The 23,213-nt window shown below is 44.3% G+C and overlaps 1 protein-coding gene across 3 annotated transcripts in view; it reads left to right on the plus strand.

The window, feature by feature from the left end:
• The window catches only part of cdc14ab (cell division cycle 14Ab), a 58,863-nt gene extending 36,277 nt beyond the window's left edge, over positions 1–22,586 (plus strand). Inside the window, exons 10-16 of one of the 3 annotated variants that reach the window (XM_072660021.1) lie at positions 775–913; positions 3,604–3,772; positions 5,200–5,303; positions 6,467–6,514; positions 10,917–11,045; positions 14,332–14,749; positions 19,614–22,586. In XM_072660021.1, coding sequence (XP_072516122.1) covers positions 775–913; positions 3,604–3,772; positions 5,200–5,303; positions 6,467–6,514; positions 10,917–11,045; positions 14,332–14,749; positions 19,614–19,643 — 1,037 coding nt within the window. In that variant the 3' untranslated portion in view covers positions 19,644–22,586. Of the gene's footprint in view, positions 1–774; positions 914–3,603; positions 3,773–5,199; positions 5,304–6,466; positions 6,515–10,916; positions 11,046–12,339; positions 14,750–19,613 lie in introns of those variants that run through there. The other 2 variants (XM_072660022.1, XM_072660023.1) reach the window with 2 other exon arrangements.
• The last annotated feature ends 627 nt before the right edge of the window (positions 22,587–23,213 follow it).

A 23,213-nucleotide genomic window follows, 5' to 3' on the forward strand; every position in this document is an offset into this window, starting at 1 on the left:
AGAACACAGCTCTTCTTCCACTGCTCCACAGCTCCTCAATGCTGCTGGGGGGCTTAATACCCCTCTACTAGCCCACGCCTGGCATTAGGCAGCATGGAGCCAATAGGGCCATGTTTATTATGTGCTCCAGAGAGTTCTAATCTATTGGCAGTACTTCTCTACAGGGACTAGACAAGCGCATTACTGTCCGCAATGGGTGCAACTTAAATTAGCTAAAGGCGTTCAATAGAAGAGGTGTCCATAAATATTTGGACATGGTGTGTATTGTAAGTAAAGCTTGCCGCTCAGCGTTTCCAGGAACTGTAGGAGACGGTCACTTAATGGAAAGTGGTGCATTACCATTGTTACCATGTTGTTGTGGTGTGAGGTGTCTCCACTGGCGATTGGCAGAGTGATGAAAGCTGGTTTGAAACGTGTGTGTGTGTGTGTGTGTGTGTGTGTGTGTGTGTGTGTGTGTGTGTGTGTGTGTGTGTGTGTCTTGACTGTAAATCTTATTAATCTGGGAGTTTCGACTGTGTTTCGTCTTTAGCCCACAACTTTACCCCACATGTCTGGAATTCTACCCGTTTGTTCGGAAAACAAGCGAGTCATTCCTGACCTCTGTGTCCGGCATCAAAACAGCTGTATTTCAAAACTCTTGAAAGATTACTCACCGACACAGCTGGACTGCTTGGCCTGTAGGAGCATTGTGTTCCAGGACCAACCCAGTCTGCTGTTTTTGGTTCCGTTTCCCTGAGCGCTCCTGATTTTAAACATGTTTTGTGTTGTTTGCAGCGGGTTTGGGCCGGACGGGCACTCTGATTGGCTGCTACTTGATGAAGCACTTCCGGTTCACTGCGGCCGAAGCCATTGCCTGGATCCGTATCTGCAGACCTGGTTCCATCATCGGCCCCCAGCAGCACTTCCTAGAAGAGTGAGTGGAATCGTCAGATTAACGCTCTGGTCGTAACGTCCACACCATCCCTTAGTGTTACCTTCGGAATACACTATGTGGACAAAAGTATTGGGACACCTGCTCATTCATTGTTTCTTTCAAAAGGGTATCAATAGTTTGTCCTCAACTCATCCCAAAAGTGTTGCATGGCGCACCAATCATCATTCCAGAGAGGTCTTCCACTTCCAGGTCTTCCACTGCTACACAGCTCAATGCCCCTCTATGCTCCTCCAGCCCACGCCTGGCAGTAGGTAGGCATGGCGATAGGGTCATGTTTACTATCTGCTCCAGAGAGTCCTATTCTATTGGCAGTACTTTTCTACAGGAACTAGACAAGCTGTGTGTGTGCATTTGCACATTGAATAAATGCATGTAGCTACTTTAAGCTGCACCCATTGCTGACACAGATGTGGAAATGCGCGCAAACACACACACACACATCTTGTCTAGTGCCTGTAGAGAAGTAGTACTGCCAATAGAATAGGACTCTCTGGAGCAGATCAACATCATAAACCTCCTGGCACCATGCTGCCTAATGCCAGGCGTGGGCTAGAGGGGTATAAAGCCCCCCAGCAGCTTTGAGGAGCTGTGGAGCAGCAATTGTATTCTCTGGAATGATGGATGGTGGAGCTCCATCTAATACTTGTGGGATGAGCTGGGGAGTTGGAGATACGACTGGATGGTGATCATCCAACATCCTGACCTCACTAATGTTTGCTCTTGTCTAGTAGAAAGGATTGACAAACTGGCGAAAATGCAAATGTTATAGCTTTTGACACATCGCTCACCCCTTCACCCACAACCTGTAGGAGTAAACCTCTCCCTCACACTGTTCTCCAGAAGCTTGGAGGAGTGTGTGTTCTCAGAAAACTCAAACTCCCTCTCTGCAGTTTTCTTTGCCTGTAATCTTTTTTTTTTTTTTTTTTTTATCGTTGTGTTAAAACGGCCGTCTCATGTTTTGACTTTGAGCATGCTGCTGTTACAGGAAAAGCTCTTGTGTCAGGATGTGAGAACACACTCCTCTGCAGGGAAGAGGAGGAAGCTCTGAGATGCTGGGCGCACATTGGGTCAGATATAGTGGGTGAATGTGTTAGGCTGGGAGTTCAGGCTGCACTGGCGTGTACAGATCAGGCTCCAATCCAGAAGTGTGTGTGTGTGTGTGTGTGTGTGTGTGTGTGTGTGTGTGTGTGTGTGTGTGTGTGTGTGTGTGTGTGTGTGTGTGTGTGGACTGTGGTGACCAGGTCACAGTTGGATTCTGTCAGTGCTGAGTGAAAGCAGACAGCTCTGGGTCCCCCCAGCTGAAGTGTGGTGCAGCATTGCTGATGCTGGAACAAAGGGCTGTCCGATTGCGCAGCGTTCCACAGTCAGAATGAGCCTCTGATAGAGGTAGAATGTGGTTCTAGCTGAGCGGTGAGCCTTATCTAACAGCATACTTTCCTCCTGAGGGAACAGAGTAGCGTGAGAGAGGGTGAGAGTGAGCCACACGATCAGAGTGTTTAAACACAAACAGTAAACTACCCTGTCTGTCTGTGTGTTTTACATGTCTATCTGTCTGTCTGTCTCTCTTTCCACCTGCGTCCCCCTGTCTCTGTCTTTCCTTCCCTGCCTCTGTCTGCTCTTGTCTGCCTTTTTTTTTTCCACCTGTTCCACCATCTGTCTGTCTCTTACTGTCTTTTCACCTGCATGTCTATCTTTGTCCATCTCTGTCTCTTTTACTGTCTTTCCACCTGTATGTCTCCGTCTGTCTGTCTCTTACTGTCTGTCCACCTGCATGTCTCCGTCTGTCTGTCTCTTACTGTCTGTCCACCTGCATGTGTCCACCTGTATGTCTCCATCTGTCTGTCTCTTACTGTCTTTCCACCTGCATGTCTCCATCTCTGTCTGTCTCTTACTGTCTGCCCACCTGTATGTCTCCATCTGTCTGTCTGTCTCTCTTTCCACCTGCGTCCCCCTGTCTCTGTCTTTCCTTCTGTTTCCCTGCCTCTGTCTGCTCTTGTCTGTGTTTTTTTTTTTTCCACCTGTTCCACCATCTGTCTGTCTCTTACTGTCTTTTCACCTGCATGTCTATCTTTGTCCATCTCTGTCTCTCTTACTGTCTGTCCACCTGCATGTCTCCATCTCTGTCTGTCTCTTACTGTCTTTCTACCCCTGCCTGCCCTTTTGTCTGTTTCTCTTTCTTTCCACCTGTATGTCTCTCCGCCTCTGTCTGTCTTTGACTGTCCGTCTGCCTGCCTGTCATTCCTTCTGTCTGTCTCTGTTGGTCTTTGTTTTTCTTTCCACCTGTATGTCATTCCACCTCTGTCTGTCTGATGTTCCCTCTGTCTTTTTTTTTTTTTTTTTTTTGCATTTTATTATTATTTTTTTTTCCATCTGTTTTTCCTCTTATGCGTTTCATTTGTCTTGCTCTGCTTTTTACTTTCCTGTTTATTTACATAACCGTGTAATTACAGTAACAATGTTATTGACTGTGTGTGCGTGTGTGCGTGTGTGCGTGCGTGTGTGCGTGCGTGCGTGTGTGCGTGCGTGCGTGTGTGTGTGCGTGCGTGCGTGTGTGTGTGCGTGCGTGTGTGTGCGCGTGTGTGTGTGTGCGCGTGTGTGTGTGTGCGCGTGTGTGTGTGTGCGCGTGTGTGTGTGTGCGCGTGTGTGTGTGTGCGCGTGTGTGCGTGTAGGAAGCAGGTGAGTCTCTGGGCTCAGGGTGAAGTGTGTCGCTCTCAGCAGCAGAAGCAGCGTGTGTATGAAGAGCGCAGCGTGGGCATTCCTCACCTCATCTCCAGCATGGACGACCTGACCATCAGCACCAGCATCCTTAAAACCAGCAGCCTGGACCGGGTGGAGGAGGTCAGTTCTCTCTAAAAGACCAAACGCCCACCACTCCATCTGCACCTAGCCTGCAGCTACAGGCTGTGGGCCTTTTGGCTCAGTAAACAACACACACACACACACACACACACGTTTCTGAGGGATGCCGTCTCCGATAAGGTCCAGGCTTATGGCTTCTGGGTCGGTTATTAATTTCTAGGGCACTTATTATTTAATTGTGTTTGAGAAAGTGGAGCACACAGGCTCACTGTACACACACTAGAGGGCTATAGCGATGCCTCAGTGCCTCGTGCTGCTTGGCAGATAGATCGTGACTCGATTGTAGTGAGTCACTCTTGACTTGAAGTTATTGACCCCCTTTATATTAAATATCTAATAACTGCATAGTCACACATTAATAATGCATGCAAGTGCAGTGCCTCTACTGAAAACACAGCCGCCGCTGCAGATGCATTACAGTCGTACAGATTATGGAAATGCATGTAGAACAGTTGGCTCGGATGACTCTAGCGAGACGTGTGAGGGAAGGTGTTCGTTATAGAGGTCAGCTGCTCCACAGTGGCGCGTCAGTTGCCCGTGGGGCACCACTGCTATGCCGTTGGTAGGCACTAGGGCTTTGGTTAAAAATACTATATCACAATATTTGACTTTTTTTTTTCCAAGATACATGATATTTATCACAGATTAAACACATCAGTATCAGATTCTTATAATCTACTATTCAGATCCTCTCCTGTACTGAATACAGTGATTTATACTCTATTAACATCTGCTGCTCTTCATCTAATTACCCCAGTCTAATCACAATGTTGCTGCTTAATAAACACTGATCAGCTGCAGGGTTCATTACTAACAGTCTCCTCCATATGCTTAGATAAGCTTACCTAATTTATTACGATACGATAAAATATCGTCCTATTGCCCAGCTCTAGTGGACACTCAATGTGTATAGTTCACACTGTACACCTTCACTGTGGCGACTCTAGAGCATCCTGCGAAGTTGGCGATTTTTGAGATGCTACCACCCTTTGCCTGGTACTCTATCATCATTTATTTTTTATTAATTTTTTAAAATTAAGATGTTCCCAGACACTCCGGCATCACGTGGCATCTGTGATGCCCTGGGCCGAGTTCATGCCAAACCTGATATGACTGTGCCAGTAGGCGAAGTGATGATGAACACCTTCCGTCACCTAATGCAGTCCATGCCAAACCAAACCAAGGGTGGTCATTCCTACTTGTCTGATATGACCGGTGTTGGAGGAGAACTCCTTAATAATACTAGACTCTGAGGAGAACTTTGGAGATGTTCTAATGATGAACACAGTGATGAAGAACCACCACCACCACTTTCTGTAGGAGTGTTAGTCTAGTCTAGTAATTCATGCAGGCTGAAAGAGGTTCCAAGATTTATTGTATGTATTTATTTATTTATTTCTAAACAGAATAATGACTACAGTGAGAACGGTCTGGGCATGACTCAAGGAGACAAACTGCGTGCCTTAAAAGTCCGGAGGCAGCCCAGGTCAGCTACCACAGGGGCTCTGAGGTAAGACCTTGCTGCGTTTAGGAGATAAAGGCTCTCCTGCAGTTTGAGAGCTTTTCAGTCTGGCTGGAATGATGGCAGTAGGGAAGCACACAAAGGGGAGCCTTATTCACAGTGTTGGACTGTGCAGAATTTAAATGGGGATTCTCTATTGAGAGACTAATGTGGGCTGGAGCTAAATCTTGTCCAGGAAGCCAATCCGGAGTCAAATACACTCGCTCTCGGCGTGTGTGTGTGCGTTGCAGTGCTTAGCCTTGTTGCTTTGTGTGCTTTTCAACTACCAATATACTGCCTTTCTGCCAGACTGTATAGATGCTACACAAACAGTTGTGTGTAGATATACACACTTTATGGACAAAAGTATTGGGACACCTGCTCATTCATTGCTTCCTCTAAAATAAAGGGTATTAAAGAGCTTATTTTACTTTTGTTGGAGTACCTATCTCTGCTGTCCAGGGAAAATGAACACTAATTGCACCAAGCAAATTACTGCGATTCAAAAAGCAGTTGCAATATTGGTCATAAAAAACCCAATTATATATTTCCCCAATTCCATTAGTGCATAATCCGACTTGTAAGACTGGTTAAGCTTCTGGAATAGCCTGTATGGAAGTAATGATGTAACACTTTTTGGGCAGTTTTTATGAAGGAGTTAATGTTCTGTTTTTCCCTCTCCATTCATTTACGACTCATTCAACTTCCATTAGCTTTTAGTTGAATAACACAGAGCAGCGGTTTGCATTTTCAGCCTCTCCAACAAGAGACATGAGCTAAAATAATTACATAGGAGCAGAGCGGTGTGTGCTGGTGTGATCTGCAGGCAGAGATGTGGTTGGCATAGTAACACGGTGTCACTCGTCTCGTAGACATGTTGCCTTTGTTCCTTCAGGCGGACCCTCCTTCAGGCCCTCAAAGATGCTGCTGTTTGTTGTCTCTGCTCTCTCTGATTTCCTCGCCTTACCCGAGGTTATTGGTTTACCTGGGCGGTTTAATCAGTTCGGTAAACAGCGTGATTCAGTTTACGCCGCTCGTGTTCCACAAGCATTGAAACACGAGCCCAGGCGGGTAATTGGTCTGTGAGGACCATTTCAGTCTGAGGACATAAACACATTTGGACTCTTTTTATGTTTGGTCTAATAGCTTTTCAATGTTCTTTTACTCTCCAGACTTGAAGACATGAAAGTGCACACCAGATCCCCATCTCAGCCGTTCAGGTGTTTGTTTTTCCCTTCTTCTTCTTCTTCTTCTTGTAGTAATAATAATAATAATAATCATAAAGAATAGTAACAATTATTTTTAATGAACCTGTTCTAAGCTTAACGAGGGTAGTTCTTCAATGCAATCCAATGGAATATGGATACTATATGGACAAAAGTATTGGGAGACCTACGGGAGCTTTAGTGACGTCCCATTCTAAACCCATATGCAGTAATATGGAGCTGGTCTGTCTTTGCAGCTCTAACAGTAGCAGGTCTGGAGCTCTGCAGTTATTGAGTCAGCAGAGTGTTTGGGACTTTTTTTTTTTTTTTTTTTACGGAAAATGTCGATATATATATATATATATATATATATATATATATATATATATATATATATATATATATATATATATATATATATATATTTAGCATTTCAATCAGTGTTTGTTTATTTTATTTTAGAAAATTTGGACGCAATGGTTAAGCACAACTTACAGATTCACATTAAGTATGTTAAAACATGAAACATGTATCTATAGTGAAAAACCAAACTTTTCAGTACATTTTGTGTGTGTTTTTTATATATATATATATATATATATATATATATATATATATATATATATATATATATACATACATACATACATACATTTTATTTACATACACACACTTTATATATAGGGCCAGGTTGTAAATTAAAAAGATATATATAGAAATGTATTTATTTCTATACACACACACACACTTTATATATAGGGCCAGGTTGTAAATTAGAAAGATATACATATATATATAGAAATGTATTTATTTCTATATACACACACACACACACTTTATATACAGGGCCAGGTTGTAAATTAAATAAATTGTATATGGGGTATAATAAATACCACACCTCAAATTGCATTGTTTCTGTACTAAGTCTAGTATGTTGTCGCTGTCCTGCAAAAACATTTGTCTCTAAAAATGTCAACTTCTTTGACATGTTTGCCCCATTTAAACATAACGTGAATCTGGCAGTAGTTTACATCTTGTCCATGTTTCCTGAAAAAGGACCTATAGAAAATATCCAAAATGGCCTGGAATCTTTACATTAACATTGCTGTTGGTTTCCAGTGAACCTGTAGTTTTACCTCAGGTCAGCATGGCCAAAAATATCACCTTAAAGGTGCTTGTGAGCGTCCTCTTTCCCCTTTCAGACACACATTATGCAGGACGAGCTCCACACTGAGGCCCTTGACCTCGAGAAACACGTCACGAAACTCTCGAAGCGTCCACTCTGAGAGCAGAACAATCGTATGCAGATACAGATGATGCTTGTGATGTGGACAGACTGCTTTTTAGCACTTTGGGTTCTGATGTAAATTCAGTATCCTCTTTTGAACGATGCTTCGGCCCTTAATTAACGTCCGACAAAGGAGTGACGAGGGAAGAGGGCTCTTGGCCCACCCACTGCTTTTAACCCAGTGAGAGAGGGGTAGAGTGACTGGGGGGAGTGGAAGTTAAAGCAGGAGCAAAGCACAGTAGAAGGAAGGATGGGTGGAGCGTTGCTTAGAGGATTAAAGCTATGGTTTTGGTTCCAGCTCAGATGTAGGCAATCAGCCAGGACATGTTTGGTGTCCAGGTTTCACTCAGTTGTGAACTGGAGCTGCAAGGCTGGTGTTGATGGTCAATAGTCTCCCAGATCATTTCTGTAAATACAGTCACGGACGTCTCTCAAGCTGCTCAGTCTGCTGCCAGGTCTTCCTTATGGCTGTGCATGCATAGTATAGGGTACGGTATGACCCGCTGTGAATCATAGAGTTAAACATGAATTATAAAATCATAAAAGGTGCCACAAAAATCAGATATTGAGGGTTTTTTACATATAAATGCAAAATGTGACTTTATTTGGGGCAAAAATGCCCAGACTCAGTTAAACAAGCCTATTTACCACCCTGTCATATGGCTCCAATTTGTCAGCAGTTCACAGGAACCCTCATGGTATGCCATAGTTTTAATGCTGTAACCACTAAAACCACTGTAATTATAAGTCTATAAGTCTAACCAGAATTAGCTTGTGCTTCCATTTACATTTACGTCATTTGTCAGACGCCCTTCTCCAGAGCGACTTAAAAAAGTGCTTTGCAATTTACCCAAGAAGAACCTCAGCTAGTTTGAACAGACTAAAATTCAAAGCTCCTCTAATCTTAGACTCCACTAAACACACGTCAATATGGAGACCATAATACTCTTCACCCAAGTCCTCTCAGAAGAGGAGGGTCTTCAGTCTGGGTTTGAGGACAGCGAGTGTTGGACTCTGCTGTTCGGACACCCAGGGGAAGCTCGTTCCACCACTTCGGTGCAGGACAGTAAAAAGTCTGGACGCTCGTCTTCCGTGGATCTTAAAGGATGGCGGGTCGAGCCGAGCCGTACTTGAAGCTGGAAGGGCTCTCTGTGCAGATCGGCTTTTGACCATCGCCATCAAGTACGGAGGGGCTGGCTGGTCCAGTCTTGGCTTTGTAGGCCAGAGTCAGGGGTCTGAATCTAATGACCTGGGCTGCAGCTACAGGAAGCCAGTGAAGGAGAGAACGCAGCAGAGGAGCAGCTGAACATGGCTGAACGTAGAAGCGTTGAAGACGACCCGTGCCGCTGTGTTCTGGATAAGTTGCAGGAGCCTGATTGTGCGCAGAGGGAGACCAGCCAGAAGAGAGCTGCAGTGGTTAAGTCTCGATGTGACGAGAGACTGAACATCTGAGCACCTGGGCGACTCTCTAGAGAGGAAGAGTGGAATTCTCTGGATGTTGTACAGGACAAATCGGCATGACCGAGAACAACCCAGTTTGGTTCAGCTGAGGGTGTCTGGTTTGTTTTGGAGGAAGCAGACGAGAGAGAGAGGAGATGGTAAAAGCTAGAATTAATAGCTTTAGCGTTCAACGTGGTGCAGATCTCAGTTTGCGTCCTTTGGCTTCCGCTTTGTGGCGCTCAGAGTCCAAACTTCACTTATGTGGACTTCAGCACATGAAAAGCTGCGGCCATGAGATCTGGTTCTCGTTGCAACCTGTAACTATTCCGTAACTAGCAGTCTAGAGTCTGGGGGTGATGAGTTTCTCAGCTGCTGTTCATGTTCTATATATGATATTTTCATTCCAATTAAACAGGACTAATCACCCTGTAAGCACTTAAGCACTGACCATATCCACAATATACTCTGAGAGGTATATCATACATCGCGATAAAATATCACGATACAATAAAAAAAAAAAAAAAGTCGGATCGCCCACCCCTAGATTTATCATTCACCTCCCCCTCGTCATCCATCATTCAGGCCGTTCTGTTTCTTGGTAAAGGAGAGAAAGCAGAGAAAGGAGGAGACTCTTGACCATAGAGAGGTGCTGAGCAGGCTTGAGTAGGAGTAGCAGAGTGGAACAGCCCTGACCCCGCACTTGTATCCCATGCCTCTGTAAGGTCTCCGACCCCTCGTGTTATTTTTGGCTCCTTCACGGCCCCTCTCTGAGTGAAATGGGGCCTCTTGGAGAATCTCTAATTATATTCATTGTTCCATGGTTAAGTAGGTCATCATAAAAGTCCCAGGCAAAACCTTTAGCGCCACTGCTAAGAGTCCCTTTGTTAAGTTCAATGAATGCACTTCACTCTTTTAGACCGGTATTTGGATTTGGTGCCAGCCTGTTTGGGTGAGGATAGAAAATTCCAGACTTTATCAATTTTAAGAATTTCCTCTCTTTTGATATCAGTTAGCTGTGCTGCATTTGAGTCCAAAATGAAAGTGTGGAAACCCCTGAACAGGGCTGGCCGGAGCTCGCTTGGTTTCCGTTTGGCTAGCTCATTTATTTATTGTAGCAGCAGCAGCAGCTCCCACTTTGTCAAAGTCTTATTCATCCCTCTGAGCACGATGCCACCGAAGATCAGTTCCTCTGATTGAATTGAGCCTCTGCGTAAACAGTTTTTACTGTAACAGGGTGGTTTTGGAGCTCTTTTTGGAGAACGCCCGTCTGACCTTCCCCTGGTTATCAGCATTGTTGTTGTCTTGCAATGCTTACCACACCTGGGTATGCTAATTAGAGGCCCACAGCTATTAATCACCCAGCTCAGATGTGCTACAGCTGAATTTTGCTACATGGACAAAAGTATTGGGACACCTGTGGATTCATTGTTTGTTGGAATCGAGAGTTTTTCCTGCTTTTGTTGAAGCAGGTTATTGTGCCGATGGTGGTCAGAATGGTGGATGAACACCACTTCACAGTTTACCAAGTAGCAACAATACACATAGTCTGTGGTGTTCAAGAAAGGATTGATCGGCATTAACAGTGCGCCAAGAAAGCGCCTTCACCTCCCAACACCATTGCACCACCTCCACCAGAATGAGGAAGTGTCCTAGTAATCAAATCCTAATAAATAAATGTTTGTCTCCCAGCAGACTGAGTTCATCTGCCACCCCCCAGGGTCCCATTTCGCCCCTGAAATCCTCCAAAGTGTCGTCCTCTTCTTCAGCTTCCGCCAAGAGAATCGGCCGAGCTTCCTCTTCCTCGTCCAACCTCAAAAGGTGAGCCCTAAACACTGAACATCTCTCTCTCTCTCTCTCACTTTCTTAAACCTCTGTCCTCCATTCCTCTCCCATTCATGTCTGTGTATTTCAGCCTGTGTTTCAGTTTCCACACTGCATCATGTGATCTCTTTTCTATCCAATCTATAAGGCCAATTACCCAATCTCTGTTCATGAGTCACTAGCAAGGCCCCTGAACACTAGGGGGGTAAAGACTAGCACACATCTCCTCCGACACATGTGAAAGAGGCCACCGCCTCCTTTCCAACTGCTGCTGATGCAGCATCGCTAGGTAGCCAGCGCAGTCTGAGGAAAGCACGACTCCCCAGCTCAGATACAACAGCTAACCGACACCTGTGCTGACCAACATCATAATAATATCATTATAATAATAATTATAATAATAAATAATATATATACGATATGTAAAGACATTTTTACGATATTTATCACAATATTTCATCATGTAGACAAAATGCACCGTGTGCAGTTAATCAGTGCTCTTTAAGCCTCGATGATGCTCATAAATGCATATTGTGTATCACAATAACAATTTATCGCGATGCGATGAAATAGTGGTGCAGTGGTGGCTCAGCGGTTAGAGCGCTGGGTTATCCCCAGGTTGTGGGTTCGATTCCCGGGCTCGGGAAGCTGCCACTGTTGGGCAGTGCAAGGCCCTTTACCCTCTCTGCTCCCTGGGCACTGGAGTTGGCTGCCCACCGCTCTGGGTGTATGGGTGCTCACTGCCCCTAGTTCGTGTGTGTTCACTACCACAGATGGGTTAAATGCAAAGGACACATTTCGCTGTACAGTGACAAATACGTGCACCTTTAACTTTAAAATAGTCATATTGCCTTGCTCTAGTTTCAAACCAGCGAAATTTTTTTGATTGTAAGAAAATGTATCATTCATAACAGATTTTCTCTTATTTTAAGTTCTCACTTGATTGATTTAGGCGATATTTCTTCACAAGAGCTGAATTGTTGTTTTTTACATGAACACTTTTAGTAGATAAATCACTTAAATAAAGTCAAAATCGGTTATAAATAAGTTAAATAAGTTATCTTGTTACTACAGTAATCCCAAAATTAGACGTTTCAATGTTTAAACTACATTTTGGAGGATTTCACTTGCTAAGATCTCATGTTATGCAGTGCACATCACCCTGCCTTTCAGCATCTGCCCACGTTCTATCTTCCTCAGTTTTGTTAACGGGCTGCTTCTTCTTCCCTTGTTTAATCTAAATTCTTTTAATCTTTCTCTTTGTCTCCTGTCTTGTATTTTTCCCCTTCAGCCCTCTTGTGGTCTTCTTCCCTCTCTGTGATTACCCCATGCTTTAGAACAGGTTAGAGTAGAACCAATAAGGACGATTCGCTTAATGCAGTGGGTGACTCACTGCCTCCCTCCTGCCAGCGTAACAGAGAAACAACCAAAGCCAGCAACACACTCCTCTTTTGCTTTCTCTCTCTCACACACACACACACACACACACACACACACACACACACACACACACACACACACACACTTCCTCCTTCGCTCCCACTCTCTCCCGATGTGAACCAGCACCTCTTGAGAACCGGAGTGTTTTTGTTCTATTTTGGTAGGGAGTACATGACTGTTTCCGAACGCCTGGCTGACAGCTGGAGAACAGATTTGGATTTTTCCAAATGTCGTTAAACCAAGCTAAACTTCTGATCAGCATTATAATTATTATTATTATTTATTTTAGTTTTGCGCTAAAGCTCAGAACATTTCGTTCACATAAACTCAAAGTTACCACCTTTTGAGCGACGCCATAAACGAACCTTGTTTTTGTGTATGAGGAAGCTTTACAATGGTAAAGTTCCTTTACCTACAGCAGCCTCATCAAAGAGTACATCGACCATCAATGTACATTTTAATAAAAAAAATCAATAAATAAGTTAGTGCATCTGTAATGAGCCTACAGAGGCGTGGCTAGTGAGGAGCAGTCAAGAAAGAAAAGCAGCCAATCAGAGGCTCTTTTGTTTGCGTGGAAACCTGTCGACGTGTCAAACAGTCCGAAGGCCACCCATTGCTACATGATGAAGGGGAAATCCCTTAAGAACTCGCCAGAACTGCATTTTCAACCACTAGTGGGCGCACTAGCCAGGTTTGGAACAGCTAATGTGTCATTTATCAGCATTAAATGGAAACATTGAGAGCTTTTAAATGTTTTAAAAGGTTAATTCACTCACATCTTTTATAAAAGAGGTTCTATGGTGTCACTCAAACAAACCAGTGTAGAGTTTTCTTCCAGCTGAAACCGAAGGCTCGAGGCTTTCCCCTGCTGGCCAGGTCATCTGGTCGTCTCCTCTGTATGGGCCTGTGTTGGTGCTGTGTAAGGTCCTTTTTCATGCAGACCTGTGCGTACGGACAGTGAGGTGCTTTTCTAGTTAACATTATTTGCGGTTAAATGAAGCTGAAGCAGGACCGTCATTAAGACACCTACTACAAGGGTTTTCACTGTATTGATCTGGTCTGCACTGCATTGGAGACCAATCTGCCACTAGAGTGCGTCTTCAGTACCTTCTCTACCTTAACATAGGACGAGACCACACTCTCATTCTGAGCTTTAAGCTCAAACTTGATGAGCTTCACATCTTCAGCAGTCTTGATCTTCATGTTTGGAACTAATTAGAAAATGCAAATAATTAGAAGAGCCTTTCTGCTGTTTATAAGGGGTAATAACTCCTAAAAAATTGAGAGCGGGAGGAAACGTCTGAGATGATGAACCTCAAACTAAACAGGACAGAATGGTGGTCTGGGAGTGAAGGACTGATCCTGATGGAGGTTCAATAGTAGAAACCTGTAGAGAAAGATCTGCTGAAGCTGATAGGGGCCAACACGAGCTGTAGTAGTGGAGATGGATATCTTTTTTTAATTTTATTTATTTATTTGTGTTATAACTGATTATTAAGGATCTGTAAGATGGTTATAACCTAATTAATAACTAATAATCTTATCCCGAAGTGTTAAGACTCTACTGTCTAACAAATGCTGGCTTGATTATCGTGCACTAGACAAAGCCTTGTAGTGGATGTCTTAACCTCACCTGCAGCTTACCTTGACTATTGAAGACTTGCATAATTCCCGTGAAGATTTTTACGCCAGCTTCAAAAAGGGTGCTGTGGAGAAGTACGGTACACCCAGCACACACTGGCATATCTGTGCAGATCTGCCTGAAATAGACCCACTGGTTGTGTTGCTGTGATGAGTCTATCCACCGTCCTCCCCCACTACCCCTTTGTATTTGTACCCCCAGCTCCTCTCTAAACTCCAGATTAGCCACCTCCCTGGGCAACCTGTACGAGACCGACGGAGACCGTAGCAGCCCTGGAAAGCAGCCTCCGTCCCCCTCCTCTTCCTCGGTCTCGTTCTCGCCCACCTCTCCCGCCCCTCGTGCGGCCTTCGGCAGCTCCTCCCCTCTGGCTTCCCACAGCTACCGCTACGAGGTCAACAACAATCAGTATAACTCCATCTCCGACGGCCCGAACGCCAACGGGCTCGGCCCAGGCAAAAGCTCATCCTTCAGCAACAAGAACCACATCCACAACCACAGCGGCCCAGCAGGGATCTCCTCCTCCGCCGCAGGCAGGTTTGGGATTGAGGAACTGGCTCATAATCAAGGCATCACAGGCCTGATCCGGCCCTCGTCCCGCTACCTCAGCCGCTCCATTCCCGTAAGTGAGCTCTTCCCTTCACACCTCCACACGCCCAACAGCAGCATCTCCGGTCACCACCTACTCTCTTTCTGGTTCTCTTGCCGTGGTGCTTTTATACTAATTTCCACTGACTAATGTCTCTAATCGTACTGATGTCTCTGATACTTGTGCTCATTGTTCTTCAGGCTGAGACCTCCGGCTCAAATTAGAGACCGTTACTTTTCCACTGGAGCTGAAAGGCTAATATGCCGAACAAAGAACCGTATGCATACAAAGGTTATTTGAGTGATGCCATTAAAAAAAAAACCTTTTAAAAGGTTCTTTACACAAACCAAAAGCAGTTATTCTATGGCATAGCTCAAATAACCTTTTCAGCACTTTCATTTTTAAGAACTTGAGAAGCTCATTTTCAGGCTCAGCTTAAAGTGATAGTTTGGCCAAAACTGAGATTTACTCCAAAGGTGGCGGATCAACCAAACCACACTTGGTCTCAGTTATCTTTTTTAGTTTTCTGCTGGTGCTGTAAAGGGTTATTTGAGTGATTCTATTGATTATAAGATTATATTCTCACAGAACCTTTTGTCGCACCTTTATTTTTAAGAGTGTGAGGATCTAGTTTCCAGACTCGTTCGGTCAAAATTTGAGATTTACGCCGTTGTCCTCTCACTCCAACAGTAGTTGATCAACCCAACCAACAGACATGGTACTATTGGGGGTTCTTTAAGTGATGTCATTAAAGAACCATTTTGGGTTCCATGAAGAACCTTTAAATAGATAACGAACCTATGTCCACTTAAATTACGTGCTACAGCTATAGTGGGAGCTACGAGGGGGGTGGTGGCCAAAATTGGCATTATTATTATTATTATTATTATTATTATTATTATTAAAAAGTCAAAAATTGTGTTTCTATGATGGCTATTCAGACAAAAATGGTTATTCTATGGCTTCGCTTGAAGAACTAAAAAATAAAAATTTACAATAAATATGTTCGAGACTTTGAAATGGGACAAAAGTACAGACAATGTTCAGGCTTTCAGATGGATACAACTACTGTTTTTAGCTGTGCAACATACCTTTTGTCCAGCTGGATAGATTCCAGTTCTATGATAAATAAAACTTAAAATATAAAAAAAATTAAATACATTTGTTTGATTACTCAGCATGGGTTCAGGGACGTTTGTCATGATTAAGTTGAGAGAAGCTGGTTGATATAAGCTTTGATGTTCCTCAAGGCTCCTCAGTAGTCTGAATTACAGCTGTATAATAATAAATAAAGAACTCATTCTTTAATGTTTGGCTGAACTATCACTTTTACATTTAATCTAGACTTAAAAAGCCAGGATCCTGCATCAGTAATGGAATTTATTCCTATTTTCTCATTTATCTATTTCTTATGTCTAACCCGCCTCATTCCGAGTGACGATGTTATTCCCCCTGTGTTATCTGTGTTTGTACACGTCTGCCTGAGATTTGCAGCAGCATCCTAATGCTTTTGATTATCACACGCTTCAGGATATTTCACTCTATTTGTGTCCTTTATGGCCACTAATGAAGTGCTTATTAAGGCATTCAAATATAGACCTAATTGCCGTCATCAAGTGGGTTTTAATTGATTGTGCCGCTGAGACTAATTTTCAGATTTCCTCGCTGTGCTCTAAAATACGCTGCCTTTTAACTCTGCGCTTCATTTCGAGTGCATCCCACACTCACTCACTCTGTCTGTATGGTGCTGGGGTCCTTTATATATATTTTATTCTATTTTTATTTCTGTATTTATTCATTTATTCAGGCTTTTAATGCTGTTCTGACACTAACAGGACTAACAGCTGGTTCCGTGCTGCTGTTAGATGCGCTGGGAGTGTTGTAGGCTGCAAGAGACGCTTATTCAAAGGCCAAGACTGCAAAGCTTCCCAGTCCTCCTTTAGCTAATGTCCAGAAGCAGTGGTCCTCCAATGCGGTCACTCCTCATTAGATACCGTTCAGTATATTGTAAATCGCAATACACTAGAATCCAACAGCCAATTGCAGACTGTAATTATACACTACATGTCCATATGTTTGTGGACACCCCCTCTTAATGAATGCTTTCAGCTACTACTTTCCATTGAACTTATTGCAGCTTGTTTAGTCCATGTAGAGAAGTACTGCCAATAGAATAGGACTCTCTGGAGCGGATAAACATCATGAACCTATTAGCACCACACATCCTGGCTTCTCTTTAGCTCTTGGTGCTGAATGCAACCAAATCCTCACAGCAATAATCCTCCAAAATCTAGTAGAAAGTCTTCTTCTCTGGACAGTAGAGACAGTTACTCCAACAAAAGCAGGAGAAACTCAGAACGAACGATGAATGAGCAAGTGTCCCAATACTTTTGTCCATATAGAGTGTGTTATTATATGCATATACAAGATCTTCAGGTCTTCCGGACCCCATGTACTTCAGGGCCTCCTGCTGTTTATATAGCTTTCTCCTTCCAGGAAGCAGAAACATTTGTCTTCTCTAGATATCAGCTCTCACTCCGCCACGGTCTGTTGTAGGTCATCTTACGTTTGGAAGATTTGTGCAGAAGAACAATGTCTGGTATGTCATGTCAGGATCCAAACCTGCAGTCCAGGCAAACAGTGCAAATCTGCCAAGTCACCAGCATAGCTCTCTCTCATCATGTGCCTCTCCACTACAGGAAATGTGTGTTACAAGCGAAAGGAAACCGTAGTAATGGGTCATGAACTGGAGCATCTGCACTTCTGCAGAGGTTCTGCATCGGAGGCAAAGCTTGTGCTGTGTCTGGTGATGAACCTGAAGATCTGGCCCACTGCAGTCAGTCAGTGTAAGAGCTGTGCGGCTCTCAAAGCAGCAGAACATGCTGGAACTGGAATGAATTGCTGGACAAAAGGCCTTCCGTTTGAGGGAGCGGCCAGTTCCTTAAGCGGGATGTTGTGATGTTGCACTTTTTTTAAACCCGGCTCCTTTTACTTCCATAATGGAATACCCACTCGCGATTGTAGCCAGCAGGTAGTGTTGCCCGCCCTGTGGCAGAGGCATGGGTTCGATTCTCTGGCCGGTAGAATTAGCTCTTGGTTGGGCAGTTTTACAGCGCTCTGTTTAGCAGAGGGGTGGGCCAAAGTAGTGTTGGCAGTCTTATTGGAATAGTCACCCAGACTACAATCGAACCCCAGGCTCCCATGTGGTGTGGTAGCTCACCGGAGGCAGTGGTGTTATCTGCTGCGCCCGACCAACCAGTTCTACAGGAGCTTCAGTGCTGGAGTAGTTTATCGATGTATCTACTACATTGATAAATCGAGAAGTTATTAGACCACGCCCACTTTTGTTGGTCTTGGTTTCTTCAAACTTCGCTTTTAAGCTTTTTATTTTTCCTTTGAAGCAGCGCCCTCTTGTGGCCACGTCCGCCCGTTTCTTTTGTGCTCAGCGGTTGTTGTGATATCTGCCTTCTTATTTAACCTTTTTAAGAGAGCCCTCACCCCACATATTTTTGAGGTCCCTTTACCTCCCTATATCGCCACTGAAAACCTCCCTCACTCATCCAAGTCACGTCAATCCAGCTCCACATTCGCGGTGTATCGGATTTCAGTACCACATATGAACGTGAACATGGCCTTATTGGTGTAGAGTGGTGAGCTGATCCAGCTGCAGAATAGAAGCCCAATCTGCTGCGGGGAGGCTGATGGTACCCGCTACCTTACACCAAAATCAGAATGGGCTAAAGTAGATCACACGCTTAACAGCAGAAATCTTAAATCTTAAAGCCAACGTTCATCTGCATTTCTGTCCATTTTGGTGAAGATCATGATCATACTGGGGCAGAAACTACGTTACAGGCCTCGTAGCTCCGGTGCAGAACCTCGCTGAACTTCACTCAAACATCTTTACATAACACTGCTCCACAGTTTAAGAGGACGATCATGTAATGTGCCTGTCGCTTTCCCTCTCTCACTCTCTCGCTCTCTTCCCCCCCCCCCCTCTCTCTCGCTCTGTGTCTGTCTCTCTCGCTCTGTGTCTGTCTCTCTCGCTCTGTGTCTGTCTCTCTCGCTCTCTGTCTGTCTCTCCCTGTTTCTGTCTCTCTCTCCCCGTTTCTGTCTGTCTCTCTCTCTTGCGCGCTCTGTGTTTCTCTCTCTCTCTCTCTCTCTCTCTCTCTCTCTCTCTCTGTTTGTGTCTCTCTCCCCGTTTCTGTCTCTGTCTCTCTCTCGCTCTCCGCTTCTCTCTCGCTCTCGCTCTCTCTCTCTCCCCGTTTCTGTCTCTGTGTCTCTCTCTCGCTCGCTCGCTGTGTCTCTCCCCGTTTCTGTCTGTCTCTCTCTCTCGCTCGCTCGCTCTGTCTCTGTGTCTCTCCCCGTTTCTGTCTGTGTCTCTCTCTCTCTGTGTCTCTCTCTCTCTGTGTCTCTCTCTCTCTCCCCGTTTCTGTCTGTCTGTCTCTTTCTCTCGCTCTGTCGGTCTGTCTCTCTCTCTCTCCCTCTCCCTCTCAGCCGCCGGCTGCCCCTCCTCCTTCAAAACACTTTCTCCATCCAGTTCCACGAAGGTCTCTTCATTATTCCTGCCGGATGTCGTCGTCTGCTGCTGTGGTTTTTGTCCCCCTCATGAAGCAATAAGCAAAGCCGTGGCCCTCAATTATGCATGTTGTGCATCTATATTCAGCAACTTCTACATTCAGGAGTCTGGTGTTGGTTTAGCCGGAGTGTAATTTGTGCATATTAATGCAGGTTCAATTCTGCTGTTGATTTTCCTCCCCATGTTTTATTTCTTTTTTTATTTTTCGTAATAACCCGCCTCAGAGCTCGGCTTTTTTAGCTGCTCCTAATGTGTAATTTTCTGCTGTTGCGTTCCACCTAATGACCGTTTTCTCTCTCCTCCTGCTTCATTTCACAGTCCCTTCAGTCGGAGTATGTTCAGTACTAAAGCGGCGACCCTGTGCTGATCCTGGACCCGCAGCGGCCTGCCCTCCGTCCCACCCCAGCCCACCACAGCCTTTCAGCCAGCGCTCGCCTCCGTCCGACCTGCCACAGGAACACAAAAGGGAAGCACATGAAGCCGGATGTGCTTCCGGACTCTGCTGTCCAAGTGCGGGCCGCTTCTTCTGTAGGCGTCTTGGCTTGAGGCGACCTCTGGAGAGGCCTCGGGTCATTCTGGACTTTTTATTCTGCGTTATTTTTGGCTTGGACCGAGCTGCGTCTGGTTGTTTGCTGTGAACATCATCTAGAATCCCACTCAGCTGGGCAGCAGCCTGACTCTCTTCACCCTCATCAGCTTTAGCTTCTCAACTACCCTCCTTATCTCCTATAGATGTGGTCTATATACATGAACATATGTAGTTGTACTAAAGAAAGAAATTATTTTTAGATGACAAATGATGTTTTTTACTATATTTGTCCAAACTGTTTTATCTATGATCCATATCTCAACGTTTTGTTGATGTATATGTATAGTGTACATGTACTTTCTGGTTGAAGGAAGTGTATTCTGAGGTAATAAGCTTTTTGGTTACGATCTCCAGAGTCTACTTAAACATATCAATCCTGATATACAGTACGAGGGCTAAACTGAGAGCTGCAAATGTATTAACCAAGTTAATTTTCGTGTGTTTCTTTAATATCTGTGGTATAATTTGGACAGTGTGATGTTAAAGGTGGTACAGAGGCGGTACAGAGGTTTGTTTTCAGCTGGAGCTCTGTTGGGTTTGTGGGGGCTTGTAGACTGTAGAGGTTCAGTATAGCAGTGGGGAGAAAAGGAATGGCATATGTATGAGCCTGCTGAGCTCTCTGCCATCTGTGAGGGAGAATTCACAGCATGACCCTCCTACTGTAACTTTCTGCGTGGGAGAATTAGGTTTGTATGAAATAATTGGATGTAGTAACTTTCTCCAAGCCTCTCCAGGAGTCCCAGTTTACTGTGTGCAGTCGTTCACTTGGTCGTGGAGAACGCTTCACACTGTTTTCAGGGATGGGGGATTGTGTTGGTGGAGAGGAGTGACATGTTGATGGGTTAACAAATCCTAAATCTGGTCAATATCTCTCAAATATTTCTGATAAGGTGGTCCGGCACAAGCGTGTATCTACAAATGGGCAACATTAGAGGATTTTGAATGGAAGTCAGTCTGTTGGTCTATTTGCCATAACAAAAAAACAACTGCCCGATTCACATCATGGAGTTACAAGGCTTTTGTGTGACAGTGATCATGTATAATGACTCTTTCTTCACATTTTTTACTTGTCTGGAGTCATTTTATTTGTAATACAGTGGCCTCCAAAAACTTTTGGCCACTTAAGCAGTTGAAACACTGGCAAACTTTCCCCCCCTTCCCAATTTAGATCCAGTTACCCAACCCCTACATATTTGCACCAGACATAAACCTGCATGTTTTCGCGGTCACACAAAAAAAAAACCCTTGTATCTCCAAAATGGCTGCTTTACTGGAGAAGCTAAAGACCGTCCTAACTTTGCTATTTTGCTATTTTATTTTATTGTGGTGCGTTTCTGTTGGTCCATTAATTATGAAATTTGGACACCGTACAGGAAATTGAGGTACAAGAATTTGCATCACCACAACAGTATACAAATAAGGCACAAGTGTCTAAATACTTTTGTCTGCTGTATGAATGCATTGCATTCATGGCATTTATCTGGCCCACTTGTGGATCAGCATGTCATGTGAATCCGGTTCCAACAGGGTGGTGAGTCTTACCCAGGAACTGTGGTTGGTGTCGACTGGTGAACTTGACTGGCCAGGGAATCGAATCTTAGGCTGTGGTGTTATCCACTACTACACCAACCACACAAAAATTCTGACAGTAATGATAATGAAATTCAAAAAGCTTGTCTGTCCAAAACATCTTAACTTTCAGTGGAAGTCAATGTGAAAAATTCAATTCAGAGTCATTTTTATTGGTTCGTTCATTCTGATTTTCCGATTCGGTACAAAGAACAACTACCAGATTCACATACTGAAGAAACGTCAACAACAGAGATGCACAGAGAAGGTTTCTGCGCGGCCGTGACGATATACTGGCTAGATTTAAGAGTGACCCTTTATTTTTCAGAGCTTTTAGCTGTGCCGAATTCTCCCTAGCCTAACAGTGTGGCGTCCCAGCAGCACTAACCAGCTGGAAGTCTGTCAGCTTCAGGGTCTCTCCCACGCAGATCTCACTGTGCTGCAGATTTTTGTTTTGGTGCAGAGACTGTTCGTAGACAGCTCGATGACGGACTGTTTGACCAACCTAAGAGTATCGTCAAGATTAATTTAACAGTTTAATAGCTGTTGGCTTCTACAGCGTTTGTCACCCCTGACCCTCTGACCCGTCCTGCAGCTTCCAGTTATAATGAAGATGTTAATGTTTTTAAGATTAGCCCTGCTGACCTACTGACGATGATGCAAAGCCTAAGGTTTAAAATCTTGAGTTTCTGTTGACGCCGGGCTCCGCCTGGGCCTGACCGGCCTTACCCGGGTAAGAGGATGTGGGCAGGTGTTGAATTGTGTGTGTGTGTTTTAGAATCATGTGTCACTTCTTGGACCCTGTAGCACTCCGTACATTCCAGACAATGTAGTGCTTTTCTACGTTTCTATGTTTTTGTGGGAGAATCTTCTTAATGGCAGTATTCTACCTCTCTGAAATCTACAGATAACAGCTGTAAAGTACTCCCTTACATATACAGTATATAGAGATATATATATTTTTGGAGCAGTATATATACAGAACATTAGCTATGGTAGCGGATGTAGATCACTATGCTGCTTCTCCTGAGCGCATACCGAGCGACTGGGTGAAGTGAAGAGCAAAACGACTGTAAAACTGCAGGTTTTAAACAGAAGGAACAAAAATAAAGACTAATTTTTTGACATTCTAAGATTGTGTGTGTGTGGGTGTGTGTGGGTGTAATCTGGGATTGAAATGCTGCACAGTACGTAAACATATTTGTAGGGGATTTCTTCTCCAATCAAGGATATTGGTATTTTGGGAAATTTGCCTCTATTTTTCTGCCAAGCCTTTATTATGAGGAGAATTTGATTGCATGCAGCCTCACCAGAGCGAGAGCATCAGTGAGGTCGGGTACTGATGATGGAGGATTACTCCACTAGAGACCACTCAGAGGTCCATCCATCACCTTTGGGATGAGTCAATCTCCACTCCAGAGACCCCCACAGCTCAATGCTGGGGCAGCTTTATATTTCTCTAGCCTGCTCTCATTTGGGACATTCGGGGCGGTGACTTTAAGCTCCGGAGCGTCCCGCAGGACTGACCACTGCTTATCTAATGAGGTTTTGATTGAAATGGTCATGGAAAAACCTCATTTAAGGTCTGTAGTATTTGTGATGTCACTATTACTGTATTTACATATAATTGCCTATTCAGCCAACAGTAGTGTAGCCCTGCCCATTCATGCTGTAGAAGAGCTTCAGGCCTGCAGGTTCTTAAATGATGCACAAAACAGGGCAGCCAATCCTAGCAAAGGTCATTTACATATATCAGTATA

This window comes from Salminus brasiliensis, chromosome 17, assembly GCF_030463535.1.
Source record: "Salminus brasiliensis chromosome 17, fSalBra1.hap2, whole genome shotgun sequence".
Lineage (NCBI taxonomy): Eukaryota > Metazoa > Chordata > Actinopteri > Characiformes > Bryconidae > Salminus > Salminus brasiliensis.